At 39.8% G+C, this 14,267-nt stretch overlaps 3 protein-coding genes across 3 annotated transcripts; 2 read left to right on the forward strand and 1 right to left on the reverse strand.

The window, feature by feature from the left end:
* Positions 1-71: 71 nt before the first annotated feature.
* LOC149729154 (LIM/homeobox protein Lhx5-like) lies at positions 72-3,250 on the reverse strand. The gene is made up of 6 exons (XM_089889300.1): positions 3,099-3,250; positions 2,830-2,945; positions 2,421-2,629; positions 1,937-2,367; positions 1,661-1,787; positions 72-589 (listed from the first exon to the last, which is right to left on the reverse strand). The coding sequence occupies exons 1-6, from the start codon at positions 3,156-3,158 to the stop codon at positions 333-335; spliced, it is 1,200 nt and encodes a 399-aa protein (XP_089745426.1). The 5' UTR covers positions 3,159-3,250; the 3' UTR covers positions 72-332.
* A 2,931-nt stretch (positions 3,251-6,181) lies between these two features.
* Positions 6,182-9,668, forward strand: LOC149729155 (cytochrome P450 2A13-like). The gene is made up of 10 exons (XM_089888068.1): positions 6,182-6,508; positions 6,729-6,874; positions 7,172-7,274; positions 7,447-7,556; positions 7,648-7,769; positions 7,956-8,077; positions 8,381-8,525; positions 8,634-8,794; positions 9,003-9,355; positions 9,411-9,668. The coding sequence occupies exons 1-9, from the start codon at positions 6,221-6,223 to the stop codon at positions 9,339-9,341; spliced, it is 1,536 nt and encodes a 511-aa protein (XP_089744194.1). The 5' UTR covers positions 6,182-6,220; the 3' UTR covers positions 9,342-9,355; positions 9,411-9,668.
* A 1,021-nt stretch (positions 9,669-10,689) lies between these two features.
* On the forward strand, positions 10,690-14,223 carry LOC149729156 (cytochrome P450 2B11-like). The gene is made up of 9 exons (XM_089888066.1): positions 10,690-11,026; positions 11,583-11,728; positions 11,960-12,062; positions 12,371-12,480; positions 12,534-12,655; positions 12,911-13,032; positions 13,081-13,225; positions 13,394-13,557; positions 13,751-14,223. The coding sequence occupies exons 1-9, from the start codon at positions 10,730-10,732 to the stop codon at positions 14,078-14,080; spliced, it is 1,539 nt and encodes a 512-aa protein (XP_089744192.1). The 5' UTR covers positions 10,690-10,729; the 3' UTR covers positions 14,081-14,223.
* Positions 14,224-14,267: the final 44 nt, after the last annotated feature.

Genomic DNA, 14,267 nt, shown 5'->3' on the forward strand with positions numbered 1-14,267 from the left:
TTCCCGTTCGACACCCGCATAGGGATCGACCATCACAAACCCCTTTATTACGTCACAGGAACCCAACAATGGCAGTCCGAGGAAGCCGCACGCTGTAAATTTTTATTAAAATCGTGAAACTCGGCGCCAACTTTCTGCTCTATGATTTTGATGAATTGAAGATTTTCCCGAATATCAAAGTTTCACAACTCCCATTGTTGATAACAATCGATGCTTCTTACGTCACAATCATCTTTATACATAATCTATATTTATGACGTCACAATTGGAACTGTACGATAAAAATGGAATTTACAAGAACCAAAACAATAGGAGCATTATGACGTCACTGATCACGCTGCATTCCAGTAAACAATAGATTTTCCGCTTTGTTCGCAAATCGCGCCTTCCGCGGTTCGGGGCGCGAACCCAGGGAACCCCCCGTTCTGAGATTGAGTGACGTCATCATACATGATGTCATCATACACATGATGGTTGTCATCTATTCTATGAATCCAGGTTTCACTTTCTGTTGGTGAGATTCTACTGTCGTTGAAGTTGGCGGCGGTTGGGTAATAGTTGGGTTGTTGTTGTGGGTAGTAGTGAGGATCTAGGGGAAATATTCGACATGAATTTATCTCTTTCAATAAGCTGGCAAAGATCAGGGTATTTAAACGACGAAGAAAATGAAATCAACAGCAAAACAACAGTGGTAAAAACTACACAAGTAAAAACATCGAATAAAAGTCTGGCTGCTAAACCATGAAAGTTATTATTTTTATTGTTACATCACAATCCTGTCACTATTGTGACGTCATAGGGATTAGGTCACTTCGACCAGATGTAGACGCGTGGGGTGTGACGTAATTCATTGTGACGTGTATGATTGACTGATTGTGACGTCATTTGATATTCATGAGATGGGATTTGGGGGGAAATCCTATGAGACGTCATGAATATACGATGACATCATCGATCCACTGTGACGTAACAAACTCACTTCTCAAGGTGAAATTCAAACTTTTGAGTTGCTTCAACCCAGTGGTCACTAATGGGTTATTCAAATTATCAGCCAAACAGAAAACAATCACTCACAAAGTTATATACATGGTAACTTGTAAGCGGGCACGAGGTGTATGAAACAGAACACCCGTGTTGTAACGACTGTCGTTGGCCCGCGAGAATGAATAAGTTACATTTGTTACTAGATAAAACTTGTTGCGAGTTTTAGAACAGCTACACTGTGACGTAACAATCACGTGTACAATACGCGGGAGTCTAATTAAACCGCATCACCCACGTGACTTCAATTACACGGTAGCCAACTAAACGAAGCGGTTAAACAACAGAAATTTAAATTTCATGCTCGATCTGCCACGCGTATGCAGCGGTCGATGCCGCCATTTTAAATCTACTGTGACGTCATAAATACCTCTGTTTCTCAGTATCCAGATATATGTAACTTGACTTATATCTAATGTTTTATTGTTTATTAGAAATATTCTATATTGCTGTGGAGTAAAGTGGGGCACCCTATATTTATTTTTACCCATAGCGTGTTTAAACGACTGTCGTTTTGCTGCTAATTTCCTTCTCTTCATTGTTTTAATAATTTGATCTTCGCTATCGTTAACATAATATATCGAATTCGAAGAGATAAATACACATATATTTTGCCAACCTGCATAAAATCTTTGTTCATTTGTGACGTCAATATTGGGCACGTGATCAAAGTACTGACGTCGCGCTACCATCGTGTTTAATTGTTTAATTCTTCTTTCTTTGCTTCGACGATTTTGAAACCAAACCTAAAAATGCAAGAATACGTCATAACGTAAGTATAAGACGTCACAGAGCATATTGTGACGAAACATGAATTTTTTCTTTTAATTTTTTCTCATGGGCCTCTTCACGATTTCCTAATCTTTTTATTATGACGTAACAATTATCCATTCACCTGAATCACCCGCATCGAGAGGCCTGTATCTTGCGCCAACTTCTCCCGGATATGACGTGTGGGTTTAGGGGTGCTAAGGAAAGCATTTTTCAGCGTTTCCAATTGTTTTGCTTTTATCGTCGTCCGCGGTCCACGACGCTTCGTCGCTGCAATCGCGATGCATCCTTGTTGGGGTGGTGACGTGTCAATCGCGGTCGACGCGCTCGAATCTTTCGTTTGTTGCGACATCAAGGAATCTTCATCATCTTGGCCAGGATGTCGGTTCTCAAACCCCGCCAACTTTGATACTTCGCCTCCTTCATTTTCCCACACCCCAGGTTTAGCCTCACCCTCGTCGATCAATTGTTTCGTCATTTTCACTTCCGATGCCACCCCTGTGACGTCACTGATGACGTGTGCATTACTTTCTCCCCAAACTTCTTCTTCGGAATCTGAGAAAAAAAATATGAAACAATTTTTAACCACTGACGTAATCATGACGTACCTCCTGATGACGTCATCGCTACGTAATCATCCTTACAGAGCAGCCCTCTTTCATTAGCTTGAAAAGGCTTCCCAGGTTCAAGGTTATTGTTGCAAACATAGCATACGAAACATCGAACGTGAAACACGGAGTTTATCTGCCCGACTTTGTGCACGAGGTCGTTGGGGTACAATGCACCCCCGCACCCCCCACATTTCTTACCGAAGCGACTAAAATATAAATAGTGACGTCATATATTGTTGACGTCATATATTAATAACGTCATTTGCACTTTTGGATGAAATAACTATATAAAGCAACTTTGTGGAATAGAAACACAAAACAATATACTCAGTGACGTCATAAACGAACAATAAGAAATTCTAGAACATCAAAATTAACAATCGACATTATTATAAACAATACGAACCGACAAAAGTCGTCGCTGCAAAATAATTCTTCATTTCTGACGTAACAACGGTTAGACAATGGGCATTCACAATCGGAACAAACGACGCAATCGCCGTGCCAGAATTTCCCGTCCACCTACGTCATAATGGACATTGTTTAACAATAAACTCTTATTTTCGTCACAATATTATTGTGCACAAACAAACAATATTTTATTATTACCTCACAAACCGAACAAAAGATATTCTAAAATAATAAATAGTTACGTCACAATAGTAATTTTTGTACCTGAAATACAAACTTGTTGCTGATCACGTGGTTACATCTGCTACATAAAGGTCCTTCCATTGTTTTGAATAAACTTCCAACTAAGACGTTCGAATATATTCTCACGATCCTCTGTGACGTCACAATGATCGCCTTCTTTCCATCGCGTCCACATCGATTTTACGACATTGAGAAGTCTGGTCAGATTAAGGTTGGTTGTGATGTCATATAGTGGTATATTGTGCATCATAATAACACCTGCTACTTGTTTTGAGGTCATGTTACTATTGGTTACCATGCCAGGCTGTGCGAAACAGAAACTTTTTCAAAGTTCAGTTGAACATTATAATACAAGATGGTGGAAATTGATAAAGTAAAATGTTCTGGAAAAAAAATCAGTTTCCTACTTTACGAAAGCCCTTGGTATAATTTTTTTTAACAAAAGAAAACGCCATTTTGAATTACAAGTTTGAACATCATATTTTATACACGATCATGACGTAATACACGTCATTGTCTACGTAAAGGTTGTATTGTTGGTGGGATTACTATGGAAGTGGTGGCTCCTGGGAGTTGTTGGGAAACAATGGATATTGTTGGGATTATAATAAAAGTAATTCCTTGAAACAAAGCGATCGTTCTAATTATCGAAATATCGAGAATGTTTAACCGCGGTCTGTTGGGTGGATGGGCAATGAAGCTTAGAGGTGGGGTGACGGTCGTTATAACACGGGTGTTCTGCTTTATACACCACGTGCCCGCTTACAAGTTACCACATATGTAACTTTGTGGGTGATTGTTTTTCTGCTGACAACTTGACAACCCATTAGTGACCACTGGGTTGGAGCAATTGCTGTTAAGTGGTTTGTCCTGAACACATACACGTCCACAGTGGTGGCAGCAACGAGCCTTGTGGCCCCTCCCTGTGCCACTCCACAATTATGACGTAGAGATTAGAACAATTCTATTTTGTTCATTCTTAGAAATATATTATTTTGGCCGCCATAGTGTGTCGTTTGTAACGTATGCGTTTGTAACAATACCATCTGTCCCATAGCAGGTGATATGAAATTTATGCCGCACGCGGTTTCCGCCAATGCATAAGACGTAGGTTTCGGTGCGGATATAGACCAATGTGTTAAATATCGGTTAGTGTGGGCATCTGGTTGTATACACCTCATGTCCGCTGTCAAGTTATAAGTGTACTATACATGTGCTAAGCATCTGTATATGTTATAATGCGATATATAAGCTCAAGAAGACACACACCCACCAACGCAAAGCGATTGCATTCACCTGTTTATCTCATCGTTTGACCTCGAACGTCACAAAGGCAAGATAATGTTAAAACATATATTATTGTACCTTATAACTGTTCTATATGAGTGAGGCCCTACAGTGAGGCAAGGCAGTGAACCTTGGATTTGGATCAAAGTTGGAACATTACCCGAACACCAAGCTTGCCACACATGGACCTTACCGAATGTTAACACGAAGCCATGGGTCTTGAAATATAATTCTCATCTTTCACAACTCGTTTCCACAACAATATTTTCCCAACCGCCCCAACTGAGGTACAATTGTACAAACGCCAACCAACATTTGTTGAAACTTAAATTGAACCAACGAAGCTAAATATTGTTTTAATCGACCCAGCAATGCCCTGTGAAAATCAACCACAAGTATTTCTATTATAAGACTTCTCCACCGTACCCGCAAAAGCAATATTGCGCAGTAATAAATAAATTTAACAACCTTCGTATAAATTTACAACAACTGAAAAAAGTTTTTATAAAATTTAAGATTTGAAAATTCTAATCACAATTAATAACATTCCATTCGCAAGCGAACACAGGTTTACTGCCAAGTTCATGTTTTGTGAGATTGTGAAGTTTATTGGATACATCGCATGGTACAACACATACACGCGGGTGGTATAGATCCATCCAATTCGATTCAACATTTAAATATGTTCGATCAAACACGAAATTTGCAAGTCACACCATGCGCCACTGTGTGGTCATTAATTAAGCACCGTTTCGACCAGAGGAGGGCGGCTTAGAACAAAAGCGGTAACTCTAAAATACGCGCGAACAGCACGAACACATTTTACAAATTATATAGATTAAAGTTAGAATAAGCGGGAACAGCTCGAATTATCCTGGATATCTACTTTTCTGCTTTTAATGTTGTTGGATTTCATTCATTCATGGATATATATATACAGTAGGGTGGAGGAAGATGGAACAGCTCTATTTTCTCGTCCCATTTAGTAGTAAACAAAGAACATTCAAAGAATTATAAAACCGTATTTTCACGACTCCTATAGAGCGTTGTTCAATGTTTTAAAACGCGATCAGGATATTTGGATATTATGTGCTAAAGATGTCCCATCTTTTCTCACCCTAGCTTACTAATATATGAATGAATGTAACTTGCTGTATCTTCGCGTGGCCGAAAAACGATAGTCGTTATAACACGGTACACACCTCGTGCAAACTTACAAGTTACCATGTATGTTACTTGGTAAATGATTATTTTTTGGGGGGCTTTTATTTCGGACAACCCATTTAAAGTAACCACTGAGTTGGAACAATTGACGGTAAGTGTCTTGCCCAAAAGGACACACACGTCCAGAATAATAGCAGCGACGAGTCTTGACCTCGTTATCTTGGGGGGCTGGGCAGGTGTGGTAACGGCGTTGTATAAAAGGGTAAAACCCGGTTAGTGCTGTTCGAGCGTATTTTAAAGACCTCCGAGCAAAACCAGCTTTGCTTGCAAGTGACTCAACAACGTTCTGTTGTCAAGAATCTATGACAATGATGACGTATTTTTACGCGCTTTATACTAATGTCATTGTGACGTCATACTGTTCATCTCACTGTCGTTTTGCACGATTGTTTCGACACAACAAACATATTGCAGATGTTTCTGGCGTATACAGTATCAGCTTAAAGTGGTTTGATTCATGTGTTACATAAGGGCGCCAGTGAAGATTCTCCCCCCACCTTATTTGCTAAACCCCTAACCCCAGGGGTTAGGTGTTGATGGTTAGTAGGTAGCAAATAAGGTGGGGGGAATCTTCACTAGCACCCTTATGATATAACTTTCATTAAGTTTGTGTTTCAACAGGGTTAAGTAATATGTTTGCTAAGTTATTTGGTTGGTGGGGGTCTAGTTGGGTGACAACATGTTTATTGGGGTTGCTCACCCTTGTTATATTGGTGTATTATTACTGGTGGAAGTTACCCCACCCCCGATACCCACCTGGAGTGAGGGGAATACCCGTGATGGGGGCTTTACCCTTACTGGGTAAGTTCGCCCACAAAGTCATTATGCGTTGGTCACATGACAAATATGGTCCTGTTATGTCAGTGAGGTTCGGACCGAGTGACTCGGTGGTTTTGAACGATTATGAATCTGTTTATGAGGTGGGTTCAATACTAAAGTGGCCGTCAGTAGTTTAAGATTAACTCAAATATAAACATATTTATTGGTCATGGAAATAATATAAACATGTACATAGACAATTAAATATTTGGTACGATAAGTCATAACAATTAGTGGCCTGCGCTGTACTTGGATAATTTAATTGTGACGAAATAACCCTTGTTTTACTGTGGTTGAGATTATAACACATTACCAACACAGGCTCTTGTCAAGCAAGGTCCAGCCTTCCTGACAAGACCAAACATAGAATTGATAAATTCTTACTCCAATGGTTACGGGTTTGGTTTTGCTGAAGGAAACAAGAAATACATGGAGGTTCGACATTTTACACTAAAGGCATTACGTGGGTGAGTGGTCGGGGTCAATGGTTCATAACTTGGTTTATATGGATAAGAGTTCACTCTTCAAGGTTAACATTATCAATAAATATTCTATATGGGTGAGGTCCGCCATGAGACCTGGGATTTAGGCCTGAATTGGCCCATCACCCCAACATTGTATATGCATATTCTATTCTATATGGGTGAGGTCGTACAGTGAGGCATATCATGGAACTCTGGATTCATACCAGAGGTCCCATTACCCAGAGATTGAAGCCAGTGCTAAGTGATTATAACTTAAATATTTCATATTTGTTGTTGCAGGTTTGGGATTGGAGGTCGTGTAATGGAGGAGCGAGTGTCAGAGGTTGCGCAAGATCTTGTTCAATCTCTTCAAGAATTGGATGGAAAACCAACAAACTTTAGGGTGGGCGGATATTATGGTTCATTTGTTTAGGCTTACATACATATAATAATGAATGTTATGAATAAAATTACTTCAGTCGTTAAAATATATAAATTAATGTGATTTATGCATTCTCACCTAGCAGTGCAACTGCACAAGTTATAGATTGACAGTTATTATTATCATGCCACAGATGATTGTCGGAACAACAGTTTCAAACGTAATCGCGAGCATCGTCCTCGGGAAGAAGTTTCATCCAAAAGACGAAGACTTTCAACGCCATGTACAACTAATCTTTGACAGGTTGAACATAAACATAATATAAATAAATGTATTTTATTTTAGCGGTAATTTGAAATACTAATCAATTGTTTTATATTACTTTTATGTTCAGTTTTGGTGACGAAGAAACTGCAAGTTACATTCTAGTATTGATGTATTTTCCATTGTTACGTCATATTCCACCATTCAAGAACGCCTGCAAGAAGTTTATTGATGTTCATTTCAAACAATTTGGTGAGTTCTGTTAATTAACTTGTAATAAATATTTTACAGGAAAAACATGATTGATTCACAAAATAAACAGCAGCCTTTTAACTATTTTCATTTTAAATTCATCCTTTTTTATAAATGAGGTTCCCCCTTATTAGTTATTATGGATAAACTAAACATTTGGTTGGATTTAACTCTGCTACTTTTTAGATTTTTGTCGCAAAGAGATTTTGGAACACAAGAAGAACCTTGATGAGAACGAACCCGGGGATTACATTGATGCTTTTCTTGTGGAGATGAAGAAACATTCACCTCAAGATTCATGGTTTCATGTAAGTTGGGAGATACCTTAAGTTCCTGTTCTATATGGATAAGGTGGCAAGGAATGCTAGCAAGCCAGACATTCAGGCCAGAATTGTCCTATCACCCCAACACCCAGGATGCCACAACCCGTTAGTGACCACTGTGTTTGTGCTATGCTTGTGTCTTGCTCAAGAACCTTTAAATCAGTATCAAGCATTGAATCCCATACCTGGTTGCCACACAAAACCCAACCATTCATTGCGCTGGACAAGAATATATACAGAAAGCAGAACTTTAACAAAATTAAACGACTATTTTTAAAAAAATTCCAGGACGAATCACTCATGGTCTGCGTGGCTGATCTATTTCTTGCCGGCACAGAAACGAGCACAAGTACAATAATGTGGGGGGTGGTTGTGCTTATTAACTATCCAGAGATACAAGAGAAACTTCATCAAGAAATAACCAATACAACAGGTATAGTGGGTTAATGAATCTAACACACCCTGTGAGCTGTTGCTCCTGAAGCATTATCAAGTAATTTCATCGAGGGTTCCAGCTAATGTTACAGAACATCCTTACCAGGTGAAGCGCTGCCAAGCTTGAACCACAGGGATGATCTTCCGTTGCTTCAAGCTTTCATTCAAGAAGTTTATCGATGCATGACCCTCGTACCATTGGGTGTTCAGCACCAAACTACTAAGGATGTAGAGATTAGTGGTTATTGTATCCCTAAAGATACTGTGGTAAGTAACATCTTATCCAAACATTGCTTGTCCTGTTGCTATCGGACATAATGTGATTTTGGTAATAACTATTTGGGTAAAAATGTTAATTTCATGGCACCAATGTTACGTCTGCAATCTGATAGACACTATCCAAGAATAGAAAAAGACATTTCCAAAAGAGCTGTTTCTAAAGTTACACTGCATGTGTTGATAAGTTTTGTACCAGGTTTTCACAAACATTGATGCCGTTCACCACGATCCAAATATCTGGAAGAATCCGAGCGAGTTTAACATTTATCGTCACATCGATAAAGACGGGAAGTTCATTCCTTCCAAGAAAGTGATCCCGTTTGGAATCGGATGCAGATCGTGTCTTGGTGAAAAGTTGGCGAGGATTGAGATCTTCCTCTTCCTTGCCAACATCATCAAGAGGTTCAAGGTCCTCCCTGATCCTAAGAGCCAAGATCTTCCTCCAATGGACGACGGGATCACTGGGTTCGGTTTCTTCCCGTTTCCCTTCAAAGCTGTCGTCCTTCCACGGAAAAATGAAGAAATTCCTGAATAACTACTTTAAACAGAGTAAGTTATTTTAAATTACTTTCATTAACCTTTCTCATGCGATATTTGTTTGCAGAAGATACAAGAACAACCAAGCAACCCCAAAACATATAAACCAAGGGAAGAGGATATTCCCCAAATCTAACTTTTTGCTTCTAAAGTTTACTGATTAATGCAGTGTAAATATTTTTAGTGTAGACTTGCCCACCCTGCCACCTCAACGTTGTCGCCTATGCATACCAGTATTATTTTACTACCCTCATTTATTACTGATTGCTTTGTTGTTCATCTGCTACCACATATTGCACTAAATAAATAACACCATATGCCTCTACTCTACTTTCCTGCACTTGTTGTATAAACTGTCAATTTACCTCCCCCGTATTTTCGTTGCCCCACTATCATGGTATAACTGCAATCGAGGAAACAAAATATATTTGTTTTGATACCAAGGCAAATCAACCGATATTAAAACCACAAAAAAGAAACCAAAAACTGACAATTTACAAATAACTGATTCGGCAACAAACACGGAAAGTGTAAAGATAGGTTGGATTAATGCGTTTGTGACGTAACTGTGGATTACTCTGGAACTTTGCTAGAAACGTAACAAAGGCGTACATGATGTAATAATAGCGATTGTGACGTAAAGTTCAAACAATGATCACATAATAAAATACGGTATTTATGTTAATATTTATCTTAATTAAATTATTAAACGGCGAAAGAAAGGAATTAGCAGCAAAACAACTGTCGTTAAAACACGCTACGGGTAAAACCCACTTCAATAAAAGCGACAAATAAAATCGTCACTGCTAAACCTCAAACAAATTGCCGCAATTTCGATTTCTGAATTCTTTAATTTCATGCAGTTGGAATACCGGGGTTCGAGTTCGTAAATACTCGATGCAGGTTTGGTGGAGGGTTGTTCAACAGAAAGGATCGTAATCGTTGTGGAACCGAGCCATATATCGTGTGTGAACCAAACTTGAACAACAACAACCCATGTTCATCGCTTTAATATTGTTGGTACTTAACGTTAGCCCCCATCATGGGTATCATGGGTTCCCCTCACTCCAGGTGGGTACCGGGGGTGGAGTAACTTCCACCAATAATAATACACCAATAGAACAAGGGTGAGCAACCCCATTAAACATGTTGTCACCCAACTAGAGAACAACTCCCATAAACACGTAGACGTTAATGGAAATCTAGAAAATATTTTAAAAACAAACAAACAGAGAAAATATGTGACGTCACAATTATATCTCTATGACGCAATAGACCATTGTCCCCTTACAATTAAACTGACGTCACATCAAAGCCAACCAAGCGTGCAGAAACGTCGGCGATCGCTGAGGAACATTCGTAGTTTAGTTTTGAACGAGTGGTGCAATGGATGTGGAAAGTGTTGGTTGTTTATGGGGGTTGTACTCTAGTTGGGTGACAACATGTTTAATGGGGTTGCTCACCCTTGTTATATTGGTGTATTATTATTGGTGGAAGTTACCCCACCCCCGGTACCCACCTGGAGTGAGGGGAATACCCGTGATGGGGGCTACCCCATTCTTCGGGAAATACCCCCAAGAAACTTTAGCAAGATGGTCACGTGATAAATATGGTCCGATCATGTCGGCTCGGTTCGGTCAAGACGAAGCTGTTGTGTTGAACGATTTTGAAACGATGCATGAGGTAGTCTATATAGGCCTATAACGTGTAATGTTGGATATTTAATTTAGGAAAAAGTTTATCCTCGCATGGCGGGGCAAAGACAATCGTTATAAAACGAGTGTTTTGTTTCATACACCTCGTGCCAGCTTTTTACCACGTGTGTTACTTTGTTGGTGATTCTTTTTGAGATTTAATATATTTTGTAACCATTGTATTTACTATTGTCGTTCGTATCTTTATAAACAGTTTCTTCTTATTTAACGTTAAACGCCGCTGGCTCCATTGCTTCGACATGTGGTCTATATGTTTATTGTTGGCGTTCAACTTAAACCACCGACTGTGTTTGGTTTGTCCAGGCATACTTGTTATATACTAACCATCGGCCCGAGGTTATTGAAAAGTTCTTTGTTTACTTCGCAAACATCGAATTTTGCAGAAACATGACAATGAATGTAACTTTCTTTATCCTCACACGACGAGGCAACGACAGTGGTTATAACACGGGTGTTCTGTTTCATACACCTTGTGCCCGCTGACCTATCAAGTAAAAACTTTACTAATTTCAAACCCCACTCAGGCATTCGTGAAAAACCTTCAATATTTCAACTCACGACCAACGTTTCAAATAGTGGAGCAGTACACAAACGGGTATGGCTTCGGTTTCGCTGACGGGCATAAAAAGTTTTTGGAAGTCAGAACATTTAGCCAGTCCGCTCTACGGGGGTAAGTTGGGCAGCCGATTAAGTACTGCGGGGAAAGATGGGACACATTTAGCACATAATATCAAATATCCTGATCATGCTTTTCAAACAATTAACAACGGCCTCTAGAGGATACGGTTTTATAATTCTTTGAATGTTCTTTGTTTATCACTAAATGAGATGAGAATATAGATTGAAAAGTTGTCCCATCTTTCCTACCCTACTATATAGCTAAGGTCTTATTTGTGAACAGGCTTGGCATTGGAAAGCGAACGATGGAAGCACGAGTGTCTGAAGTTGCTCAAGATCTCGTCAGAACTTTGGAAGATTTGGATCAAAAAGCAACCGATGTTAAGGTTACATTGGTGGTAGATTATTATGGGTTGCTGCTTTGTGTGAATATGTTTAAAGTTAAGCTATAGGAACAATAATCCCTTTTGCAGAAGATACAATTAATGCGGTAACTTGTAAGCGGGCACCAGGTGTATGAAACAGAACACCTGTGTTATAACGACTGCCGTTGCCCCGCCATGCGAGGATAAATAAGTTAAGTACGTGGTAACTTGTAAGCAGGCACCAGGTGTATGAAACAGAACACCTGTGTTATAACGACTGTTAAATACATTTATATTTCGTAAACCTTCTAATTACCATGATGACGTAGATGGTGATTGGAACCGTAGTGGCAAACGTCATCAGTAGTGTAGCTTTCGGGAAAACTTACGATCCAGGCGACGCCGAGTTTGAACACCTTGTGCAATGCAGCTTTAACTGGTAAGTCACTTGTGTATTACATATCAGTGTAGTTGAAATATTCCCATCCGCAGCTATGGCGACCCCGATAACTCCGAACACGTCAATTTTCTGATCTTCTACCCAGCAATGAGACACATACAACCTTTCAAACGATCGCTGGAGAAGTTCTATGTCGTGCAGAATGGAATATTAGGTTAGATACATCAGTGCCCGCGTGTGGCGCGGTATGTGGCGTGGTGTGTGGCGTTGTGTGGCGTGGTGTGTGGCGTGGTATGTGGCGTGGTGTGTGGCGTGGTATGTTGCGTGGTGTGTGGCGTGGTATGTTGCGTGCATCAGTGGCTCGTAGGGTCAACCAATTATAACGCCATCTTGTTGTTTGGTGAATTTGATCAAAACAACGAACTTACTGCTTGATGAAATTTTAATATAAATTTGTCTTTTCCTTTAGATTTTTGTCGCAAAGAGATTTTGGAACACAAGAAGAACCTTGATGAGAACGAACCCGGGGATTACATCGATGCTTTTCTTGTGGAGATGAAGAAACATTCACCTCAAGATTCATGGTTTCATGTAAGTTGGGGTGAAAACATAAACACTCGTGCATCATGTTGTTCACAGGAGAAGCAGCTTCAACATGCGGTGGTCGATTTGTTTATTGCTGGGACGGAGACGAGCACAAACACAATACTGTGGGCGTTGTTGGCGTTGATCCATTACCCGGAAACACAAGAGAAACTTTACCAAGAGCTGCTTGAAAACATTGGTAACTTAGATACAACATGAATTAAACCCCTTTAAAAAACATCACAAAGTTACATACGTAGCAACTTTACGAGGTGCAAGATACAGAACGCCCGTGTTATAACGACTGTCGTAGCCCCCCTCGGAAGATAAATAAGTTACATTTAATTGTTTAAAACATATTTCCAAGGTGAGCAAGTCCTACCAAGCATCGACCAGCGAGACAAACTTCCATTATTCCGCGCTTTTATCCAAGAGATCTTCAGGTTCAAGACGCTTGTCCCCCTGTCTGTCACTCACAGAGCTAGTGATGACGTAGAGATCGGTGGTTACGTCATACCGAAGGGGACAAAGGTTGTTACGCTTGATGTGTATATCCGACATCATAACATTATATAGCAGTATCATATTTCTGTTTATTTCTTCGAATAAAAGTTCAGACTAATAAAACTACGAGGTCAAAGGAATTGGCAGCTTATTTAGAATTGTTCAAACAGTGATTGTTTTCTAAATATTAATGACGTCATAATGCACAGTATTATCCCAGGTATTCCCGAACATCCACGCAGTTCACCACGATCCAAATATCTGGAAGAATCCGAGCGAGTTTAACATTTATCGTCACATCGATAAAGACGGGAAGTTCATTCCTTCCAAGAAAGTGATCCCGTTTGGAATCGGATGCAGATCGTGTCTTGGTGAAAAGTTGGCGAGGATTGAGATCTTCCTCTTCCTTGCCAACATTATCAAAAGGTTCAAGGTCCTCCCTGATCCTAAGAGCCAAGATCTTCCCGAATTCAAAGATGGCGTCAACAGCATCATATATGTCCCATATAGGTTCAAAGTTGTCGCTAAACCGAGGATCGTCAACGAATAATAACGTTACGTTGATGACGTCACGCTGATGGCGTCATGCATACCTATATCCCCACATTATAACATTACGCCGCTTAACCTTATAATCATGGGTGTTGCATTATAATCATGCGAATACAATCTATTGACATCAAACTACGCTTTCCGCGTTCTTTCCAACGAACCTCGATTCATTATTCCCTTCAATT

The sequence above is a fragment of the Ciona robusta genome, chromosome 11 (assembly GCF_009617815.1).
Source record: "Ciona robusta chromosome 11, ASM961781v2".
NCBI classification, from domain to species: domain Eukaryota; kingdom Metazoa; phylum Chordata; class Ascidiacea; order Phlebobranchia; family Cionidae; genus Ciona; species Ciona robusta.

Coding starts and splice junctions, on each gene's coding strand:
- LOC149729154 (XM_089889300.1), bottom strand. CDS start 3,158: ATGGAAGGACCTTTATGTAGCAGATGTAACCACGTGATCAGCAACAAG. Junction 1,788..1,936: donor TCTCGATGCGGGTGATTCAG/GTGAATGGATAA, acceptor TTGCATTTTTAG/GTTTGGTTTCAAAATCGTCG. Junction 590..1,660: donor TGAACAAAGATTTTATGCAG/GTTGGCAAAATA, acceptor TATTTCCCCTAG/ATCCTCACTACTACCCACAA.
- LOC149729155 (XM_089888068.1), top strand. CDS start 6,221: ATGTTTGCTAAGTTATTTGGTTGGTGGGGGTCTAGTTGGGTGACAACA. Junction 6,509..6,728: donor ATTATGAATCTGTTTATGAG/GTGGGTTCAATA, acceptor TTACCAACACAG/GCTCTTGTCAAGCAAGGTCC. Junction 8,526..8,633: donor AGAAATAACCAATACAACAG/GTATAGTGGGTT, acceptor CATCCTTACCAG/GTGAAGCGCTGCCAAGCTTG.
- LOC149729156 (XM_089888066.1), top strand. CDS start 10,730: ATGGATGTGGAAAGTGTTGGTTGTTTATGGGGGTTGTACTCTAGTTGG. Junction 12,481..12,533: donor GTGCAATGCAGCTTTAACTG/GTAAGTCACTTG, acceptor TCCCATCCGCAG/CTATGGCGACCCCGATAACT. Junction 13,226..13,393: donor AGAGCTGCTTGAAAACATTG/GTAACTTAGATA, acceptor CATATTTCCAAG/GTGAGCAAGTCCTACCAAGC.